General features: G+C 40.7%; 2 protein-coding genes across 4 annotated transcripts; both read left to right on the forward strand.

Annotated features, from left to right (window-relative positions):
- The first annotated feature begins 2 nt into the window (after positions 1 to 2).
- On the forward strand, positions 3 to 14,875 carry LOC122873295 (pre-B-cell leukemia transcription factor 1-like). Of its 2 annotated transcripts, none has more exons than XM_044189849.1 (8): positions 3 to 1,072; positions 3,005 to 3,078; positions 8,730 to 8,974; positions 9,443 to 9,633; positions 9,735 to 9,870; positions 10,026 to 10,173; positions 12,422 to 12,507; positions 13,185 to 14,875. In XM_044189849.1, exons 1-7 carry the CDS (start codon positions 888 to 890, stop codon positions 12,460 to 12,462), a joined length of 1,020 nt encoding a protein of 339 aa, XP_044045784.1. In that variant the 5' UTR covers positions 3 to 887; the 3' UTR covers positions 12,463 to 12,507; positions 13,185 to 14,875. The 2 variants fall into 2 exon arrangements, with proteins under 2 accessions (XP_044045784.1, XP_044045783.1); XM_044189848.1 differs by having other exon boundaries at positions 13,223 to 14,875.
- A 185-nt stretch (positions 14,876 to 15,060) lies between these two features.
- On the forward strand, positions 15,061 to 19,297 carry LOC122873294 (basement membrane-specific heparan sulfate proteoglycan core protein-like). Of its 2 annotated transcripts, none has more exons than XM_044189847.1 (8): positions 15,061 to 15,760; positions 16,453 to 16,599; positions 16,686 to 16,820; positions 17,560 to 17,732; positions 17,832 to 18,018; positions 18,126 to 18,305; positions 18,401 to 18,667; positions 18,793 to 19,297. In XM_044189847.1, the coding sequence occupies exons 1-8, from the start codon at positions 15,712 to 15,714 to the stop codon at positions 18,795 to 18,797; spliced, it is 1,143 nt and encodes a 380-aa protein (XP_044045782.1). In that variant the 5' UTR covers positions 15,061 to 15,711; the 3' UTR covers positions 18,798 to 19,297. The 2 variants fall into 2 exon arrangements, with proteins under 2 accessions (XP_044045782.1, XP_044045781.1); XM_044189846.1 differs by having other exon boundaries at positions 15,548 to 15,760; positions 16,435 to 16,599.
- Positions 19,298 to 21,635: the final 2,338 nt, after the last annotated feature.

Here is a 21,635-nt window from a genome sequence, read left to right on the forward strand (position 1 = left end):
GCATTGCTCCGTGGTGTTTTTCTGGGAGGAGTGTGGCAGGGAAAGAAAACAGCAATAACTAATGGTAGGCTACAAACCTGGCAGTGTGAGACGTGGACGGAACCAGATAGATGAAGTTCCTCAGGAATACCTTTCCTAGACCGTCTTTTAGATGACCCTGTCGGTTCACACTTTTAATGACCGAGCAGGTAAACGGGACTCGTGAATAAAAAGAGAGCAGGCGGAGACGGCGACATCAAAGGGACTAGATGCAGCTATAGCACCGTTCAGACCATTATTTAACACACACGAGCAGCCTCTCAAAGCACGGAGTGAGTTAGCTTTGTAGCAAGCCACTTCTGGTAATTGTTTGCGTTTTTTTGTTGCTCATATTAGGCTAAGCCCACACTCCATAGCTGCTGCTTGCATGTATGGCCGCTCTGATAGTCTACGAATACGTTTAATTTTCCTTTTAAGCTTTTCTCCCCTTCGGAGCCTCCTGGTTTTGTCTTTTCAGGGGAAGAAAAGACGTGCGCACGCGCGTCGCGTACCGCTACTCATAAAAACAACAGTATCTTACCATAGGCTAATATTTTGTGAACCGTACCCTCCCATGCCGAAGAAGAATCACAGTTTGTAGACTCGTTGCTGAGTAGCGTTTTCCCGTTTTCTTCGGATAAGTAAACAGTACGGCTGCTGCACTTCGAGTTTTTTCCCTTTGTTATTCAGACCGAGACAAGCAGATAGCTCCAGCTGAAGCAACACGGCTCTCATTTTTGAGACCTGTATGTTTTTTGGAAAACTTTTCAGCCTCTCGGTATTCTCAGTGCTGAAAGTTGGAGAAGGAGCCCCCTTTGTAGTCACTCTCCTCACATCTCTCCCTCCACAATAAGTGGCACATTGGAGGTATGGAGGACCAGGCCCGCATGATGTTGGGTCATATTGGACTAAATGGACTGTCTCAGGGGGGTGTGGGTGATCCTGACAACATAAGGAAACATCACAACGTCGGTCAGCCGCAGCAGGACATTGGTGACATCCTCCAGCAGATCATGGCCATCACAGATGAGAGTCTGGATGAGGCCCAGGCCAGGTAATAACTCAGGGCCAGCGAGGGCCTGATAGAGGAGAGAACATGTTTAAGAGTTGGATTTGGGTCTGCGCGGGGGGGGGGGTAATCACCATCACAGCATCCCGTCAAGCTTTCATGGTCTTACACACACATCACACATACTGTAATACATTGTAATAACACCCCCCTTCAACTCCAATACTACTGCAAATTTTGTGCCCCCCTTTTTTTGTGACGTCTATGTATATTCCATCTCTGTCCCATTTGCAAACACACATATATTAGCCTGCTGTCCTCTGTGCACACTATATAGGCCTACTTTAAATTTTCATGACCACCAGAGATGCTTTCCTCTTCTTTCCACATTTAAAATGTAGCTAGCCATTTGGGAGTTTGACCAAGGGGAGGGGGTTAAGCGAGGTGTTAGGAGTTGGTGTGGAGCTGTTTATCAGTTACATGATGAGGATTGATTATCGCTCCATTTGAGCCTGTATCTGCTGTTAATAGCCCCTGTGACCCCCCTCCCCCTCAACACACTAACACATTGGATTGTTCACATATCTTTACTGGTAGGGTGCTGTTTTTTTCTGGCATAACATTTACCAACCCTTGTACATTACAGTAAAATCTGGCTTGTGATCCCTGTGACACTGTGTGGTGGCCAAACCTGGGGGTCAGTGCTCTATGGTGTTGAGCGCAGTAGTTAGCACACTAGGGTTTGAAATCACAGGATAACTCATAGGGCCTCGTAATAATTCAATATCAAATCATGCTATCTCCCTAAATTAGAAATAACAATATGAGTTGTACATATGAAGACTTTGGTCTCAAGTAAAGTCTAACAGTGGAATGCAGTTCACTGCTTTGAACATCACTTTGATTATCGTATATCGAATCGTATATCGAATTTCACAGTGTAATTCACAGTCACAATACAAAATTATCAAAATAGTATCTCGACACTACTGCAATACACCATATATAAAACCAAGTCATCTACACTATGATACATCACGGTATCTGCATAACTAAAAATTTAAGTATACCCCCAAAAAGGAAAAAGCAGAGACAGATAAGCGTGGTTATTTTAGTCCTGTTACATTTGTGGCCTTCATCTAATATTACTTACTACTACTACAATGCACTGACTGTCTTTCTGCCTCTCCTGATCTTCTGCTCAGTTTCACACTCTTTGTTTCTGCTTGACTTTGTGATGAAACTTTTTTAAAGCAAGTTATCAAAGAGGCACGTGAGAGAAAGCAGGAATCAAACCTGTTCTGTAGTTACCCACTTTAGTATTACAGAGTTTAATAGCAAGTTGAGATAAAACATCATATACCAAGTTGCACCGAGTGTGGAGATTTTAAAAAGCAACATGAAAGTGTATCAGTTATCTACAAATTCATATAGCCATAAACTGGCAAAAGGTGCCAGAAAACATCACATTTCAGGTCAGATGTCTGTAGGAAAACAAAGAAACATCTATGCCTCAGTAGTGTAACAGAAGGTGTCAGAGTATCAATATTGCATTGTCAAAAACAACATTACATTATATTGCAATATTGATTATTTGATCCCACCCCTATTGCATGTGGACACAAACTTTTTCCCTCTTAAGTTAAGTGTTTCTGCATGATTGTGCCTTCTCTTTCTTCACTAGGGTGAGTAAGTCCAGGTGAATTAGGCAGCTATGTGCTCAGGCCTGTTTTCAGTCAAAGGCTTAAACACGTCTGGTTGCACTCTCATCTGAACCCAGTCTGTTCAGCACTGTCTTGCTATGTGTCTACATGATCTATTGTTGATGGATGTCAGTGCCTGTAACCAATAGAATATAAAGTCTACCAAAGAATGGTTTCGTAATTTTACAATCTCCCTCTCTCTCTCTCTCTCTCTCTCTCTCTCTCTCTCTCTCTCTCTCTCTCTCTCTTTTATCTCTTTCATTTTCCACAAAAGGAAACATGCTTTAAACTGCCACAGAATGAAGCCTGCCCTCTTCAGTGTCCTGTGCGACATCAAAGAAAGGACAGGTAAGTTGTCCATTTGATTCCTGGTTTTGACATCAGCTAATCAAGAAAAAGTAAGGATAAGCATTTTTACTCAGTGCATCCATGATTGTAGTTGAGGTTACTTTACATAATTTTTTTTACTCGCTGTTTCAGGCTCATAGCATTTTCATCATTTTAGGTCAAATTGAGAAAATAAGTACTAAATACTAGTCCAGCTACATTTTCTCAGCCTTCATTGATCTTTTGCTACTTGTTATTAATGCATTGTCTCTCTTTCTCCCTATCTTGCTCGTGTGCTCAGTGTTTCGCATTCTCACGCTTTCCGTTTGTGATGGCATTTTTCTAAAACTTATCCTCTGCTGGTTGCATTGGTGATGTTGAGTGTCATAACAGCAGACTTTTGACTGAGAAATTCATGGGAGCAACGGGATCGTCTAATGTGGGTGATTAACATTAGGAACTTGTGCCAGTAGTTAAGATGATGTAATGCTGAAATAGATCTAATTGCTTGTCAATTCACAAATAAACTGAACAGTGTCCTCATTCAGTCCCATCCCAGTGATTTTGAATTTACAGTAAAGGGCCAAAATTTATGTTTTACCTGGAAGAAAATCATCTTTACTTCGCTTTTGAGCGGAGAACTCCTTCCAGTTAAAGCAGAGAGCAGTGTGAGCTACATAGCAGACCCTGTTATTACCTCATTTCATTCACTTAACTCAGAAATGGGAAGCGGGAGGTTGGCAGCAGGAGGGATACAGAGTTTCCAAGGCAACTAGTTGTCTCACCTACTCACTGTCATTCAGCTTTTTCACACTCTTAACAGCCTGAATTTACAGAATCGGTCACAAGGGAAAAAGACAAAGGTGGCAAAGAGGGAAGATGTAATAGTTTGGCGGAACGAGAGTCAGAAAAGGGAACATTTGTAAAGATGGAAGCGTGATCAGATGATTCTTTCACCTTTTTCTAAAAATGGGAGGAACTAAGTTGCATTTGCCTGCCTGTTCGGCTCAGTTGTATGTTTCTCACATCACAGCATTGACTCAGAACGAGCCGAGCTTTGCCTTTTGTGTGAATGGGTCAACATGATCTATCTGCTCTGATCTGGGTTTTATGCATTTCAGTCAGTGCTTAGCTTTTGGTATGAAAGTGAGAACATGGACTGCCACCCCTCTCAGCCATAAATCCCCCTCTTCTTAATTGTAAAGATGATCAAAAGATAAGGCTGGTGTTATTCTACATCATTACAAACCAGCAATGCGTTAGTCCATCTCTCAGTACTTTCTGATTTCCTTACCGTGTCTGTGGCACTCAGCCCCAAGCACATTTGTTCCTGCTGAAGATGTAAATCTTTTAAAGCAGCTGGGCACTGAAGGTTTTCCCAAAAGTGACTCAAACTGAAGTAAATAGTGCATTTCTTGGGCACTATTCAGCAGTGGATTAATACACATTTGGTGCTCTAGTGAGTATTTGCAGCAGCAAGTAGGATTGACTCAAAATAAACTAATTGTAAATAAATTCAAGGTAATGAAGGGACATGTCAGCCAGTGCAACACTGTGTCTCACTGATGTGTTTTAATAGTTTTTGAACAACAATGTTGGTTTTGGTCTTGGTTGACAGAAACAAACAAACAAAGAAAACAATATCTTGAACCATATCCTTTCAACATAATTGAGTGTCAAATTATTGCATTAACTTATAATAAGGTAAACAAGTAAATAAAGAAATCCTATAAAGTCAAGGATTGCCTGGCCACATCATCATCTTCCATACTAAACCTGCAGGGTGGACCTCAACATCTAGGGACCACTTTTAGTTTTCCATTGACACATTCTGGTATGAATGAAACCTTTTGTCAGTATCTTGATTTACATTCAGCATTTAGATGTGAAAAAGGTGACAGTTGTTGTTTCACTCTACTTTCCATTGGTGTGTTGTTGCTCCTTCATACTGATTTGACCAATTCCATTATGCTCAATAACTGATGAAAATTCACAGAGAAACACATTGGCACTTTTTATCTCTGTGGTTTTCTAGGCTTTTAGGCTGTCTCTACATCTAGATTGTTGTGGAAGTTTAGAACATATATCACTCCTTTCTCCCTTTGTCTCGACCAAGCTTGTGCTGCCTCCCGCTTTCTGCTGTCATTGTCTCGTTCTCTTCCTCTCTGTCCCAAGTTAGAACCATTAAAAATAACTCCTCACATGACGGCGACAGTCCAAAAACACTGCTGGATATATCTGCCCACTTTCCTGTCATCCTAGAACTGCCTCTCTTTTCCCTCCTTCCTGACTTCTTCGTCATGCTATTCCTGATACAACTCTCTGTTTTTATCATCCATCAATTTTTGAGAGTATTATAGCGCACAAAATAGGACATAGGCAAAGTAAGAAAACAGAGCAAATGACGAGAGAGGCAACGGGACACATAGCTGCAAACATGGGTGGTGCAGACAGGAAAAGAAATGAAAATAAAAAGAAAAGAGAGATAGAGGGAGACAAAGATAGCAAAAGAGGGACAGCTTGATGGATGTGTTGGAGGGAGAGGCAGTAATGGTTGTGTTTCATGGATTGGCAGACAGTTGATAATCTCCAGACCCCGGAGTCCTGTCAGTCTTCACTACAAACAGATTCTCAGTGGGGGACAGTTTGCCACCCACAGCCCCAAATGGGCTCACAAAACTGGATTTCCTCTGTCAGAGCGTTCTGTTCCACGAGGCGTCATGGACTGCAGCTCATCTCTTTATTATGTGCACTGTGTGTGAGCGTGTGTGTCAGTGTTTGTACACTCAACAGAGTGAGTGGGCAATCTGGAAGGCTGGACTAATTATGAATTAATTAACAGTAATGGGACCTGGCCGCCTTCGAATATAGTTTCTTTCCTTTTCTCTATTCCACTCTGCCACCACGGTCCTCCTCACCAGGCAATAAATCCTACTTTCATGAAGGTTATAATGTTAAGTGTTTGTTGAAACTATTTTAGAGAGGTGTTGATTCAACTTACACACTCATTTTGTAGGCTGTAGTTTGGTGCTGTTGAATTTTATTGCATTACACTAAGGGATGTTTCCAATATTTAGTCTGCCCTCTGCCTTGATATAAATGGGCTGGACAAAAGAGAAACACCTCTATTAGAAACACCTCTCATTTTTGACTTTGTTGTTTCTCACATGTATCAAGATGTTCCTTTCAACCCCCATTTTTCCAACTTTCATTTTCTCTCCGATTGTCCACTTTACCACACAAATAGTGTAATTCAGAAAATGTTAGGAAAAAAGAAGATGACTTATCAGAGACGTGATGGGAAAGACAGAAATTGAAATTAGCGAATGATGAGACAGGGAAAGAGACGGGTTGGGATGTATGGATGTATAAATGAAGGAAGAAGGGAAAAGGGGATATAGATATGGAGAAGCGCTTCTCTGTAAACTGGTAATTACTCCTCTTTGTCTTTGAAACGTGGATTTTCTTTACAGTCTGATCTGTAGCCGTGGAAGACACTCACACAGGTGCACCTGACATACACATTTGCTTTGAGTGTGTGTGTGAGTCAGCCTACACAAGCATTTATGACTTTGTGAGTTGTTGGATTATACTGCAGTCGGGTTAATCTGGCACATCAGTGTGTTAGATGCAGTATACTCAAACTCTGATGTAATATTACATCCATATTAACCATATTACAGCACAGCAAGAGGACAACAGCAGTGCATTTACTGGACTGTAATATGGTTTGAGAAGTCGCTAGTGTGTGTGATAGACTGCCAAAATTAGAGGCGATCACCAAGTGTTAGTGTTTATACGTGTGTGTGTGTGTGTGTGTGTTTTTGTGTGTCAGTCTGGATGCTGCTAGCCAGATGCGGAGGCTGTCATTGCCCTTGTTGCGGGATTATGAATGTGAGACGATCTCTGGAACTACCTTGTAATTGCCATCTAATTTGCATAACTGTGCAAATTAACGACCTCTCAAATGAGCTTTCATTTTTCACAGGGTCTTTAGTCGCTCCTTAAGAGCTGGCGTTAATTAACAGCTGTGTGTGTGTGTGTGTGTGTGCAAGGATGCTTGTGTATGTGTGTCTGTTTTTCACTGGGCTTAGGGATGCCAAAGGAAAGCTGGCATTACTCCCATAGCAACAGTTACCGTTTTTTCTTAAACCTCCCTCTTGTCAGTGTTTTCTGTCGTTGCTGTGTCTCTCTCTGCCCCTGCCTCTTCTTTTTCTCTCTCACTCCAGTTGCCCCAGTGTACAGACACCACTTGTGCTCCTCACTGCCTCCAACAAACAGAGCTTTAACCGAGCTTTCTAATGTCATCCAGTATTTATAGTGTCTGAAGTTTTCTGAAGTTCAGCTGTGCTGTCTGTAGAGACTATATATTTGATGTAGAGTTGTTCTAGTATTGCTTGGGTGTGTGGGGAAAAAACTTCCATTACCATCTTATGGTCATTAGCCAGCTGTTGTTGCATGTTGTCTAGGAAGAGACTGGGCCAAGCCCAAGTGTCCACGACATGAGATTAAAAACTGGGGCTTGTTTCTCGAGTGCCTGCCTAGTAGATAATAATTTTTATGGAAATGGAGTTTTCTATCTTGTATTTGAGGACATTCTATTGAGGGACATTTAGAAAAAAAATGGGAAGAAGGAACAAAATGAAAGAATCTGATTATAGTGTGGAAATATGGTATGTGTGTTGTGGGGCTTGCATTTTGAGATAGTGCTCTCTGCTGGCTGTTAAGGGAACCGTAGTTGTACTGAAACACAAACTCCATCGAGACCCTCAGTTTGTACACAATTTGGTGTTGCACAAAAAGTACATATGTTACTATTTGTGCTTTATTCTGTGTGAAAAATGCAAATGTTTTATGTAAAAGAAAGGAGAAAATATTGTATTGTAATTGTGTATATAATGAACGCTAAACTAAACTTTTTGTTTTTGTGTAGCAACACCTTGTTTTCTGCGATTCTTTCATTTCTTTATCACACATTGGGTTCACAGCATGACTATGTTTGTGCTTCAGATCGTAACGCAGCATTTATTCAATCAAAAAATTAAAAAACAGTAAGTTAAAAACTACAAAGAATCTGCTAATTATATAAAATATCTATTAATAAATTTAAGTTTGACATACTGAAACACGCTACTGATCAGCAGGAATTACAATGTTTGGAAGCAGCTTAGAAGTTTGACAGAATGCCAGCGGGTTGTGTGCCTAACATCTACTGATGTGATGTAGTCGTTCTAACTTACGGCTGTGCAGTGTGCATCCTGTTTTTCTAGTTCTACATGGCTGAGCCAGAAATTCTAAATTAACATTATTACAGTGTTACATAAGCAGGATATACAAAGTTATTATTCTACTTCCCCTTTTCCTCAGCTCTTTTCACCCCTTTAATGTCTCTGTTCTTAAGTTCATTGTATTCTCAATGCCACTGATTAATAGATGCTCCACATTTTGAACATGAAAAGCTTTGAACTCTGAAGACTCTCAAGTAGTTTTCAATACTTCCCGGCAGTATATCCAAAAATAGCAGTAGGTGAGTAAGTCAGCAGGGCGTTATGGTAAATAAAAATGTCTTTTAATTTGAAGATCTGGCTTTAAACATCTGCCCTGCTAACACTTCCTTGACTTGATTACATCACATCTGATGTGGCTGTGACAGTTTCTATCCACCTCCACAGCCCTGGGTATCCGAGGGGTCCAAGAAGAGGACAGTCCAGACCCTCAGATCATGCGACTGGACAACATGCTGTTAGCAGAGGGGGTTGTGGGCCCGGAGAGGGGCGGGGCCTCTGCAGCGGCAGCAGCGGCAGCCGTGGCAGCCGGAGGGTCACCTGATGAAGGGGGCTTACAACATACCGAGTACAGAGAGAAGCTCGCTCAGATACGAAAGATGTACCACGCTGAGCTGGAGAAATATGAACAGGTGTGATATTTGAGAAAAATATTAACTTAATTAAGAGATTTTACAGTGATTTTACAATAGGAAAAGAGCTGCTGTACAATTTTGATCATAATAATAAAAAATACGCAGTTATTTATTGTAATAATTACAGAATAATAACAAATTGCAATTAAGTATTACTCTGTCACAAAATGATACTTCACTCATCATGTCACAGATTTTTTATTTTACGACAGCTCAACATATGACTAAGCCAGTCAATACTGAGTACCAGAAACATGTTTTTTCTGAATATAGTATTTTGATTTTGGGATGACAGAGAAACGAAATTATGGATCCCACCAGGGTTTTGGGCAAAAGTGCAGCGAGTGGCTCTTAAAACCGGTAGGTTGGGTTTAGGCTTAAGTGGATTTGATAAAGAAAACTACATCTAATGTTTGAGTTTGTTTAAATTCTTTCTTTGAACTACTCACACCTCTTCCTATACAGGCATGCAATGAATTCACCGACCATGTGATGAACCTGCTGAGGGAGCAGTCCCGTACGCGACCCGTCTCACCTAAAGAGATAGAGCGAATGGTGGGAATCATCCACCGCAAGTTCAGCACTATCCAGATGCAGTTAAAGCAGAGCACATGTGAAGCTGTCATGATCCTGCGCTCCAGGTTCCTGGATGCCAGGTTGGTTTATTTTCCTTTAGTTTTCCTGTGTGTGACAGTGTACTTACAACATTGCGAAGAAGAGTATTTGCTTCAGTGTTGCAATCTTCCTTTTCTGTCAGGCGGAAACGAAGAAACTTCAGCAAGCAGGCGGCAGAGGTTTTGAATGAATATTTTTACTCCCATCTGGCAAACCCCTATCCCAGTGAGGAGGCCAAGGAGGAGCTGGCCAGGAAGTGTTCCATCACTGTTTCTCAGGTCAGGATGTCAAAGACACACTGGGGGGAAAAATGACATTGGAACATAAACAAATTGATAAAGCACACATATAGCACACATGGTTTAGTGTAACAAAGCCAGCTGAATTTCCTGGCTTGCTTTTGACTTTCTTTTTACCTCTCTAACTCTCTCAGGTGGCCAACTGGTTTGGAAACAAGAGGATTCGGTATAAGAAGAACGTTGCAAAGCTCCAGGATGAAGCTAGCCTGTATACTAGGAAGTCAGCTGCCAGTGTATCTTCACAGGCAAGCCAAGCCAACTCCCCAGCCACACCAAACTCAGGTACACACACACACACACACACACACACACACACACACACACACACACACACACACACGTGTATGAAATCTAGCGTGTAGTCGTCTCCTCTGTCAACACAAATCAAAGGACTTTTCTCTTAAAGAGGGCCCATAAATCAGCCTGGGTTTGACCTCAGCCAATGGGGAGAGGTTACTTCTCAACCCATCAGTGCAGTCAGGTAGGACTGCAGACAGATCTGTTCCTTGCTTTGAGCCTCATATCCCATACTTTGTCACCGTGATGTTCTTTAGTTTTACCTCTCCTCAGGTCCTCCTCCCTGTACTCCATGTACTCAATGCTGACTTCATATGACCACAGGAGCCAAATCTAACTGCTCCCTGAGTCTAGTCAGACATGATTTAGAAGGCAGTAAGATGTCCTCACAGATTGAACAAAGCAAGAATGAGGTGGTGATTGCATTTCTGTTGTTCGTGATTTGTTAGAGAGATAAACCCCACAGTAGAATACCTATCAGCGGATTCCTTGTTTGTATCAGAGGTGTGTTTTTTAGACTTAAAAATCGTAGCCCATAAAAGAGTGCAAATAATTTGTAGCTGTTTCAGCTATTGTAGCTGTTTTTGCTGTTTTCTACAGAGACCTTCTGTCCTTGTGGTGGACGGCAAAAAAGTGTACAAGAGGACAAACTTTTTCTAGATCTTTTTATAACAATATTGTATGGCGATCATAATAATTGTATAATATTTTTATTTTAATATTTATTAATTATATTCATTAAATATTAAGTTGAATGTTTAAAACTTAACTCAACAACTTAACTTCTGGTCTGACTCATGCCATCACCAGCATATAGTCTGTCAACTAGTACCTTTACATTCCCACTAGTCTCTGTTATGTCTTCTCCTGGTTTTAATCACATTTAGGATATGAGATGAAACATAAGAAAATCAATGAAGGATTCTAATATTATCCTGATTTCTGTTCATCTGTGCCAGAGTGACATTGACTCCTCCACATCACAGACAGCATTATCATTTCTGTAGTGAGGCGCAGGTATTATCAGCATCAGACCATTAATAGTCAGTCTGGACCAAAGCGGCGGACCCACCAACTGACTGGCATTGTCATTTCTATAGCCGTGCTGCTAGTGTGACTAAAATCTTCACTGTTGTGTTTGTCCTAACTCATTTCTGATATAAACGAACCTTTGGCAGCATAATATAAACCAGACTCAGTATAACAGTTTGGGAATGATGTTTCAATTCTTTGTTTTAAGTTATGGTGGTAATTTGTTAATGTATGGATGTTTTTCAACAAAATACATATTCAAAATGTAGTATTTGTTATGAAATGAATATGAAAATACATAAGGGGTGATTTATCTTGACAAATGTGTCATGACACATTTGTATATGACTTCCTAAAAAGAGACAATTTGATTCTTTAGCAATTTAGTGTCTCCACTCAGCCTAATCTGCATGTCTTTGGACTGTGGGGGGAAACAGGAGTAAACCCACGCAGACACGGGGAGAACATACAAACTCCACACAGAGAGGACCGGGGCTGAAACCCGAGACCTCGGTGTGAGGCGACACTGCTAACCACCGTGCTGCCCTTTAAAGAGACACTCTGTAACTTTTGAAAGAAGAAATTAAACATTCTTCATCTTAAAAATGAAAAGATGAATTCATAAGAAATAAAACATACATTTGATTACGCAAGCTGTTAGCTAATGCTAGCAAACGTTGGACAGATATTGCTGTGTACACTTACATGTGTACACTTACACATCAGTTTGTGAAACTCAAAACAGCTCTGCTCACACTGCTCACTGACACTCACTGTCATTATCTTAAACTACTGGCTGCACCTTTTTTATTTTGAGCAGCTGACTCGTTCAGTGTAATTGTGGTCGTTTTTGACAGCTGTCATTCCAGAAGCAAACATCTGACTTTATAACTGATCCTAAGACTGTATTAATCAAAAACGCCTGGCCTAACCCCATATTTCTGGAAAAGTTCTCTCTAATTTCAGGGTATAGACCAGTACAACTTTTATCATTATATCTTTTGTTTCACTCAATAACTACTTAATGACTCGAGTTAAGGGTGCACCTGGCCCCCTAGGCAACTGCCTAGCTTGTCTATGCCTAAAACCAGCCCTCTCTGGACAGGCAGTATGTTGGTTAAAGTTAGGGTATTAAAATGTGTGTGTGTGTGTGTGTCTGTATGTGAAATCTCTCCTTGATGTGTTCCCCGCATGCCAACAGGAGGATACCCAGCCCCGTGTTACACTCCTGATGGGAGGTAATGAGGACCTGCCTGGAGAACTCTCTTCCCTCCTCACGGTCTCCATGTGAGTAGCTATGGTTACACACTGTTGTTATAGTTACACACTCTCCAACTGAATAGTGAGGGTAACCGCCTTTCTCTGTGTTAGCATGTGGTGTGGTGTGACATGTTTTGTAGACCCTACTGATGATTACATACTGTGCACTGCACCACATCAACAACTGAACCTGAACACTAGATTGTTGTTGAGCATCAAAGGAAACATTCACAATGAAATTGAATTCTGCTAAAAGGGAAAAAGGTATCGACTGTGTACCTTCCTTTCTAGTTGTAGGTTGGTACGTTTTTAGTTATTGTGGAGAGGTAGCCAAAATTAGAAAATCATCGCAAAGCCTATTTAAAACATTTCAAGGGCAGCTAGTTAGGAGTTTAATAGCATAATGTGTAACTATCTAGAACTCTAGCACTAAAGACAGGATCAAGAACCAAAGTGTTCAGTAATAGACTTAAAATACAGACCAAACCACAGATACAAAGACAGTGAATAGTGGACTTGCATTTAGCAACACCATGTCCATGTTTTCTGTTTTTAGTGAATGTGTTAGTAGGTAATAGCTAAGGAAACATAAATGCACTGAAAGTGGATCTAACAAAATAACTTAAAAAAATAATGCACTGAACTTTGCAAATAGATATACTAACACGGCCAGTGAATCTGAGGGTGTCTTATTTCTTTTACAGCTAAAATCCCGTCCCACTCTGAATGTCTGTTTCTGTAGGTTGATGATGGCCGGCAGGACAGTGGTGATCCCTCCCCCCACTCAGAGCACCAGGCAGCAAGCACTACATCACCTGCAGCTGATGCTTCACCTTCCCTTCCCACTCCCCATCCTGCTCCTCAAACTAATACAACCCAGACTGTAGGCTGACCTCCAGCCGAGCCACAAACAGACTCTTCAGCATTTCCAAAACTCTGCGACTTTTACCTTTTGTTTTGCTTTGTGATGCTGGTCCTTTCCCCACATCTCTCCCACAAGTTTTTTTTAACCCCTCTACTTTATGAATGTGTTGACACCTCTATATTTTTGTTTCTTTTTACAATTACCCACCACATTTTTCTTCTATTTAAAAAAAAAACATAAATAAATGATGAAAAGATCTTTTTTTTTTATGTACTGCATCACGTGTGATGGTTTAGGGCCTGAATGTGGCCTTGAACCAGATGTGGATTTATCATTTTATTTAAAAATATAATAATTATAATTATTCTTAATTATAAGAATTAAAAGAAGAAAAAATTAGATTAGAAAAAAAATGAGAAAAAAAGGACAAAAAGAAAGCATGTAGTTATTTTTTAGATGTTAAACTACGATTTTATTATTTCTTTTTTCTTTTAAGTTTTTTAAGAAAAAGGTTGTCACTGCGAAAATGCATTGAAAGAGTACAACAAAAACATCTAAATGGCAAAAATGATTAAACACATTGTCACTTATTACATTTTTGTATCCTGTGGTGTTGCTTCGGACAAGAACTGGGTTTAAGTTTGTTTGTATTTATATGATTGTAAATACAATATTGCTTTAACAAGTAATTATGTTTCTTAAAAGCAACCAAACCAAAGAAGCTTTAACCCAGGAGATCAGGTTCTGTGTGTTGTGTCCATGAGCACACTTGAGCTATTTAATCAGGTCAAATAGTTATGTTCAGTTTCAGATCATACAGTAATGTATGACAGACCATGTGTGTTTTTACTCTTCTGTACCCTCTAGTGTTGAGCAGTGCCACTGCATCTAATTAGCTTCTGGATATTTTGAAACAACTGTTTTTCCTGCCAAACCACGCTAAACCAGGAATGTTTTCTCCAAAAACTCTTGTTTTTGCTGCCTTTCTTTGTTTTCTTTTTCTAGTTAATATTAAATGGCGAATGTCAACAAACCCTGAGACCTGATTAACAGAGAACAGGCTTTATATCTAACTCTATTAGTCATTTATCTGCTGGAGGAGCTGCTGAGGTGGACAATTGTCCTGGAGTATTTGATAATGTAGTGAATGCCACACGATGTAATAGCTTGTTAGTATGATAAAATGCCCCTCAATTGGTCAAAAATGTAAAAAACAACAACATTGCTGCAAATGTAAATTGTTGCAATAAATTGTGATTATGACTTGACAGGATACAATGTACCAATAGGATGATGATGTAATAATAATTACATAATATCCTGAGTCTTAGAAGGCTATTATTTAATTAGTTAAAACTACACTCCTTAAAAAGTTATAATAATTGCTCTGTGTAAATCTGTAATGTTACGTTATCCAGAATGTGTTGTATTAACAGATTTCATTACTCGTGCAACCCGTTAAGATGAACCTTTTTATTGCATTTTGTTATTCTGCAAACATTAAAGTCAACTGCTACATATCCTTTTAAATGTCCTTGTCCGTCCCTTAAAATAATTATAATTCTGTGAGGACTGAGGACTATACAGAAGGTCTAATAGCCAGTGTTTTGCATGAGATTATTGATCATAACTAATCTAAGATGAGAAATCATAGTGATCATACTCTCTTCAGTGATTTCTGATGGTTCTTTGATGTTTTAATCGAGTTCTCTACATATTCTTTTCATGTCTTAAAGCATTATTTCTGAATATTCTCCAGCTTTACTTCAGGTGACTCACTAACAAATTCAGTGACAAAAAACAGGACAAAAACAAGGACAATTGTCCGTTGAGAGTCCTTTGAATTCTGTTTAATCAGCCACTTATCGCTGTCGGCTCACTGGTCAATACAGTACAGAGACACATAGAGTGTCTGACTGAGTGAGATCATTTTCTTGGAAAGGAAGAAAATTCTCTGAAGACTAAAGTGATGAAATCAATGTCCCTATGTACTGTAGTTTGACACAAATTATTGCAATAACAAAGTCCAGCTTTTGTACTTTTCACCAGTATAGGTCCTACAACTTCTGTCCATGTAATATCAGTGACATGAGTTACTTGTTAGCATTTACTCAGTTAACAGCATGTCAACTGATGTCACTGGACATCATCCAGGCACCAGATGATTTCGTAATCAAACAATTATTAGCTCAAAAGCAATATGGCAGTGAGACACTTCATACGTGACTAGCACTTGTGGACAATGTTTGATTAGGGGAAGGGGTAAGTTACGGGTTAAAGGTTGAAAGTGTAAAAAAAAAGAGAGACAGACACAGTGAAAGACAGATTGTACACAGGGGAGAAAGTGGGACTGTTCTCTGTTCATCATGGATTTCTCACCTGGGCTTCTGATCCTGTGTTCTCTATTATGTTCAGGTAACGAATCTGATTTACTTTGAATAGAGTAGCATCTGATTTAACGGATGTGTCTGTCATTTTGACAGATTTTCTGTTAATTTGCTTGACGTCTGTAGAGATGTATATTATTTTTGTACTTTAGAGGGTCACAAAAACTTGATAAAAAATTAATAAAAGAATATATGTAAGCACTTCAACAGCAGTGTGTCTTTTTAGAAGCAGTGTCCCCATTACTCTGGACAATCCACAACCCTCACTGTCAACTGTTTTTATTGGAACTACTTTTTACTTAAGAAATAGTCCCCATGAAAGCTGTTGAAGGCATGCTCTGTGTATTATCCAGAGTAATGGGTACATTTCAGTGCTGTGAGCACTACAAAAGAAGGTAGAAAACTCAAAATGTTCGATCTGCATGGCTGCCATTTTTTTTGTAATTTTGGTAAACCAAACGCTTCAACATAGTAATATAAAAGTTTTTAGTAAAGTGAAAATGTTTTAATACTCCTCTCTGACACAATGTCTTTGAGAGAATGTTATTCATCTTTTGCTTTGTCATCAAAAGCACTTCTGTTCAGTCTGTGTATTTGCTCAGGTTGTTTGCTTTGTGGTTGGTGTTTGTTTACACAAAGGTTCACAGAGTTGCATTGTAGCCTACATGCGTGTGTTCTCGCATGTGTGTGTGGTGTTGCCAGTTCTGTCTTTCTGTGCAGTGCCTGGTCAGGCTCTGGTCGTCTCAGTGGAGCCCCAGACTGCTACTGTGCGCCAAGGGGAGTCTGTCAGCTTTAGGTGCCAAGTGAGGAGCGGTGCACAGCCAATCCAGCTGGAGTGGAAGAGAGCCAATAACCAAGCATTACCAGGTCAGGAGTAATAACATGTAAGCATAAGCATTGTTCATACAATGTCACCATCTGTGAAGTCACTTAATTCTACTTTTTCCTTCTAGACAATGTTAAGATTGGTCCTGATGGCTCTGTGCTGACGGTTGCTAACGCCCGACCTGGAAACCAGGGCCAGTTCCGCTGCGTGGCAACCAACTCTGCAGGCCGCAGCACTGCCACAGCTGTGCTGAACGTTAAATGTGAGTTTGTCTTTGCAATTCAGTTAGAAACTGTGGGCCTCCTGAAAGAATATTTTATCTGGACTCCATTTTATTAAATATAAAATAATCGTACCAGAATTTGTGTGGACCCCCACAAACCCCACCACCGTCTGTGGGCCCCTGATGTTTGCACCACTTTTAACCCACTAGCGAATGTGTATGTGTGCACTTCGTTTTCAGTGAAAAGGCTCTAAAAACCTATTGTACACTACCTGCTCAGCACTTAACAGCAGACAGACACAGTTAGAGATTAGCAAGTGGAGCATTTAGCAGCTAAAGAGCCAGGTATTTCCCTCAGAAGTTGGTAGAGACCAAAAACAAAGCTAAAAGAGAGTGAATATTGGACTTAGATTTGCCAGGTGGACAGAAACACGACTCCAAGTGGGGCTGTTTGCCTTCTGGAGAAGTTTGCCTTCTGGCAGAAAGGCTTTCTGCCTTTCATTTTTATTAAACCTAACCAAGTAGTTTTGGTGCCTAAACCTAACCAAGCATTAAGGCTTTCTGGCAGAAATCGCTGAGGGCAAATGTCTCTCATGTGCATAATGTTGCTGCGTAACTGCTGGATGTGAAAATAAGCATCTGTTTCGCCATATCAACTTAAAAGGTGACGGTATGTCAGTATTGTGTTCACAACTTGTTCTGCTGTCCCCAAGTGGCCAATAAAATCGGTTATTTCAGGTGTAATGTGTCAGTCGTTCCTCTGTGTCCTCTCTGTCAGTTGCTCCTAAAGTGCGGCTGACACCAGCAGGGCCCCTGCGGGTCAGGATGGGTGACCCCGTGTCAGTGGAGTGTCATGCCACAGGCAGGCCACGCCCCAAGCTGACCTGGAAACGCCAAGGCTCCACCCTGCAGCTGGTTACCATGGAGACAAATGATGGCAACACCATACAGGTGAAATATGAACACATGCACCAGTAATACTTCCATTTACGGCCACATTTTAAGATACAAATAGAACATAGGCCTAATAATTGCCATCTCTTTTCTCAGTGGCCTGCAGTGCACCCAGAGGACTCAGGAGTTTACATTTGCCAGGCTGAAAACAATGAGGGGGTGACAGAGGTCAAAGTTGAGGTCATTGTTGAGGGGGGGCTGGGAGCACCAGTGGCTTCAGTGGGCACTACAGAGATGACAGTGGTGGAGGGACATACAGTCACAATGGAGTGTCAGGCCAGTGGTAAGATGTTTGTGTGCTTGTGTGTGTAAATATCTCTCAGTTCTGCTCGTACTTTGCATTTTTCACTGTCCTATCCCACTATCCTCTTTTTCTTTTCTTCCTTCCAGGTTCTCCTCCTCCAGTCATCACCTGGTCCAAGCTTCGAGCACCGTTGCCATGGAAACACACAGTGGTTGGTGGAGTTTTGACACTGACCAGCGTGGGGCGCCAAGATTCAGGACAATACATCTGTAATGCAACCAACATACATGGCTACAGTGAGGCGTACACGCAGATGGAGGTGGAGAGTGAGTCGACAACGCAGATATTAAACACAGATACTGTACATCCAGATTCTTTGTCACTGCTCATGATAAGAGTAATTGTCTTCTCCTTCATGCAGGTCCACCGTACGCCACCTGTCTGCCTGACCAGGTGAGGCTCCGGGCCGGAGATGCCCTGCGCCTGCAGTGCCTCGCCCACGGCTCTCATCCCATTCAGTTCGAGTGGAGCCGGGCGGGCAGGGCGAGCCTGCCTCCAGGAGCAGAGACCACAAAGGATGGAAAGCTGCTCATAGCCCACGTTAAACTGAGTGACAGCGGAACGTACAAGTGTGTGGCCACCAACCACATTGGCTCCAGTGAGGCACTGGCCAAAGTCATCATAAAAGGTGAGCTGGTGTTTGGCTGGTTGAGGCAATTCAGAGTCTATCAAAATAACTGCTCTGACTTTCTCCTTCTTTTTTTTTTTAACTCTCTAATCTTGTTTCTTTCCCTTCTTTTCTTGTTTTTACAGCTTAATCCATCATGGTCATAGTGTGTCTGATTGACAAACCATCTATGCAGCTCTTACAACTTCTGCAAGCCTGGATTGTAGCGATCAAGATCAAATGGTTAATAGTGACAAAACAGAGAAAATTATATTTAATAAATTCATTTATTTTGACGTATTCAAGTGAAAGATATCAATGCTGTTTAAACTTTTGGTTTTATTGTGCATACGTGATTAATTCTGTACTTCTAGAAAACTGATCCTGTTGCTATCGTTGCTCCTGTCTCATATCTGCCTTTGGAAAGCTTTTCTCCGAAACTACGTGTGGACTGACATACTACACTATGTGTGTGGGAGTTTCTTCTGCTGGAATGTCTCTGCACCCTGTCTTCCTCCCTTCCTGTCATCTGCTAAGTATTCACTGTTGCGCTTTAAACATTTAAAGGGCACAAAAAACAAACAAAAACCTGAATATAAAAGCCTTTATTATGCCAGTAAATATCAAAACAATAAAGACCAAATAACAAAAGTTTCATTAATTAAAATGAAAAATTATGTTGTCCTGAAAATGTTTTAGTGTATATAAATTAGGGACTGTATGAAAAATTATTAGAAGGGAAGGGGGGTCAGAAAAGTGCGAAGGTACTGTACTTTTTCTTTTGGCTAAAGGAAGGGTAGTTTTTCATTTTTGAAAGAGCAGGGGAATGGTCTTTTTCTTACCCTAGATTTACAGTATTTTCTATTTCAGCCTTCCCTTGCGATGTAGTTAAATCGAAATAATTCTACCAAAAATATAGCTTTCGTGTAGCAGTCTATCAGGGTTTTATTTTTCCCATCATAATCAGTTTAAAAAAAAAGGATCAAAATCAATGCAGCAGAACCAGAGATATTGTCTTTTCACAGAGCTACAGAGGTCTGGTAAACTCACTTCTTTCTAACTCCACACCCAAATCTTCTTCATGTTCAAACTCGTACTCTTCAGCCCCAGCTGATTCTGACTATAGTGACATCGCTTTTTTAGAACATTTTTAGATTTCACACAGCTCCCTCTGGAGCCACAAAAGGCTTCATACAACAGTTAACACACAGTACACCCCAAGACCTGTAAGCAGAATTTGATGTGGACTTCCACTTTAACCATTAGGCTACCGGGTTCTGTGAAATACAGAATACACTTGGATCTTTTTAGTTAGTTGTGATTGAACGTATTCTTCCAAACAGCGCGTCATTTTTAATGTGCACAGTTGTGACTATATTTACATGAAGATATTAAGGTTTGTTGTGCCAATGTAACACTATTACATTATTTTGAGACAATAGAAGGTGAAGGTGTTGCACTTTTTTCCAAAGTCCAGCGGAGGTTCAGAAGGCCTTTACAAGTGGTGTCAAATCTGAGCATTACTTCACAAAGTCCTTTCTTTAACCACATGGTGGCAATATGTAGCTTTAAGGCACACACATGTTGCCTTCAGGCCAAAAAGAGCAATTGGAGCCCTCACACCCTTAACAACTGGCGGAACAGATGGAATGCACAGTCGAGTTATTGTTTTCCACATGTCTACATGTCATCCTTAAGTTTAAAAAAAGCAAAAACTCTTGGCTGATCACTGCAGCTCTCTGTGTAAATATGGACTGTAAACTCCTCTTGAACAGGCAAAGTTCAGTTTGATTGGACAAGCGTGTTGCAAAATGACGCACTGATGGTCGCATTGTTAGAGAAAATTTAAAGCAGCTTTGATAAAATGAGGTGTTAGCTCGACATTTAGGGTTTGTGGCTGCAGCAGAAGGTTTGGAAAGAGAGCTACCATTTCCAAAGCTGCTGCCAGATCGGAGCCTATGTCTGCGTGTGATTGTGGCCTCACTCGTAAAACGCCCAACCTCTATGGAGACACTGGCTTTACCCTTTCCACTATTCCTTCCTCCATCTTTACAATCATCTTCAAAGCTGGGGAGGAAACATCTGCCCACTGTCACCTCACTCCACCCCCTCACTTCACAGACAGACTGAGGGAGGGAGGGAGTGAAGATGAAGGTGACAAAATAAATTCACTACAGAGGATATCAGAGGAGGGAAATATATATATATATATATATAATTTAGAATGACAAAGAGCCTTTAAACTGGAACAGAGGGAAAAATGTTTCAGTTTGAGAAAAGAAACAAATTAATTCAATCTTATCCCCCTCTCCCTTTGTGCATGTCTTTGTATACATATTAACTGGACATGGACATATGGCCTCTAATGGAGTCTGACATAAACAGTGAGGTTCATAGAGTCCAGATGACATCCCAGAAAAGGGATGTGTGCACACACACTCACACAGACAGTTTGTCACAATTTCAGAAGCATTACATGAGTTTATATTACAGTAGGAGTACACAACAGTGTTACATTTACTTTGGACCACACGTTGCTTATGTTAGCCTTAAGAGGTGAGGGAAAAAAAAACAGGCAATCGGTCTTGTAGCTGTTTCAGCACACGAGGAGAGTAAAATACTCCCAAATATTCATTTTCCTCTACGTCATATATTCCAGTAAGAATTAAAAACTGTTACTGTTTTAAGATAAAGACCAGAGTGATGTCCCTGCAGTAATAATATGGGAAAAGCAGATCATTCAGGAAGGAACCAATGAGGTGAGAGCTTCCTCAGGAAGTGATAGGTGGAAGGATGGTGCCTGTCAAGTCTGTTGCTATGGTTTCCACCTGGTGAACTCGGATAAGCTATGGCGGGGCAGTGGCTTGTAGAAACAACATAGGAAGGCAAGCTGATGGGGCGATATGGGAGCGGAGTTCCTGTATTGTGTTGGCTGCAGAGGCTAGTTTATTACCAGAAGCCAGATTGTGTCAATGAAATGTTCTTGTTT

Source organism: Siniperca chuatsi, linkage group LG3, assembly GCF_020085105.1.
Source record: "Siniperca chuatsi isolate FFG_IHB_CAS linkage group LG3, ASM2008510v1, whole genome shotgun sequence".
Classification (NCBI taxonomy): Eukaryota; Metazoa; Chordata; class Actinopteri; order Centrarchiformes; family Sinipercidae; genus Siniperca; species Siniperca chuatsi.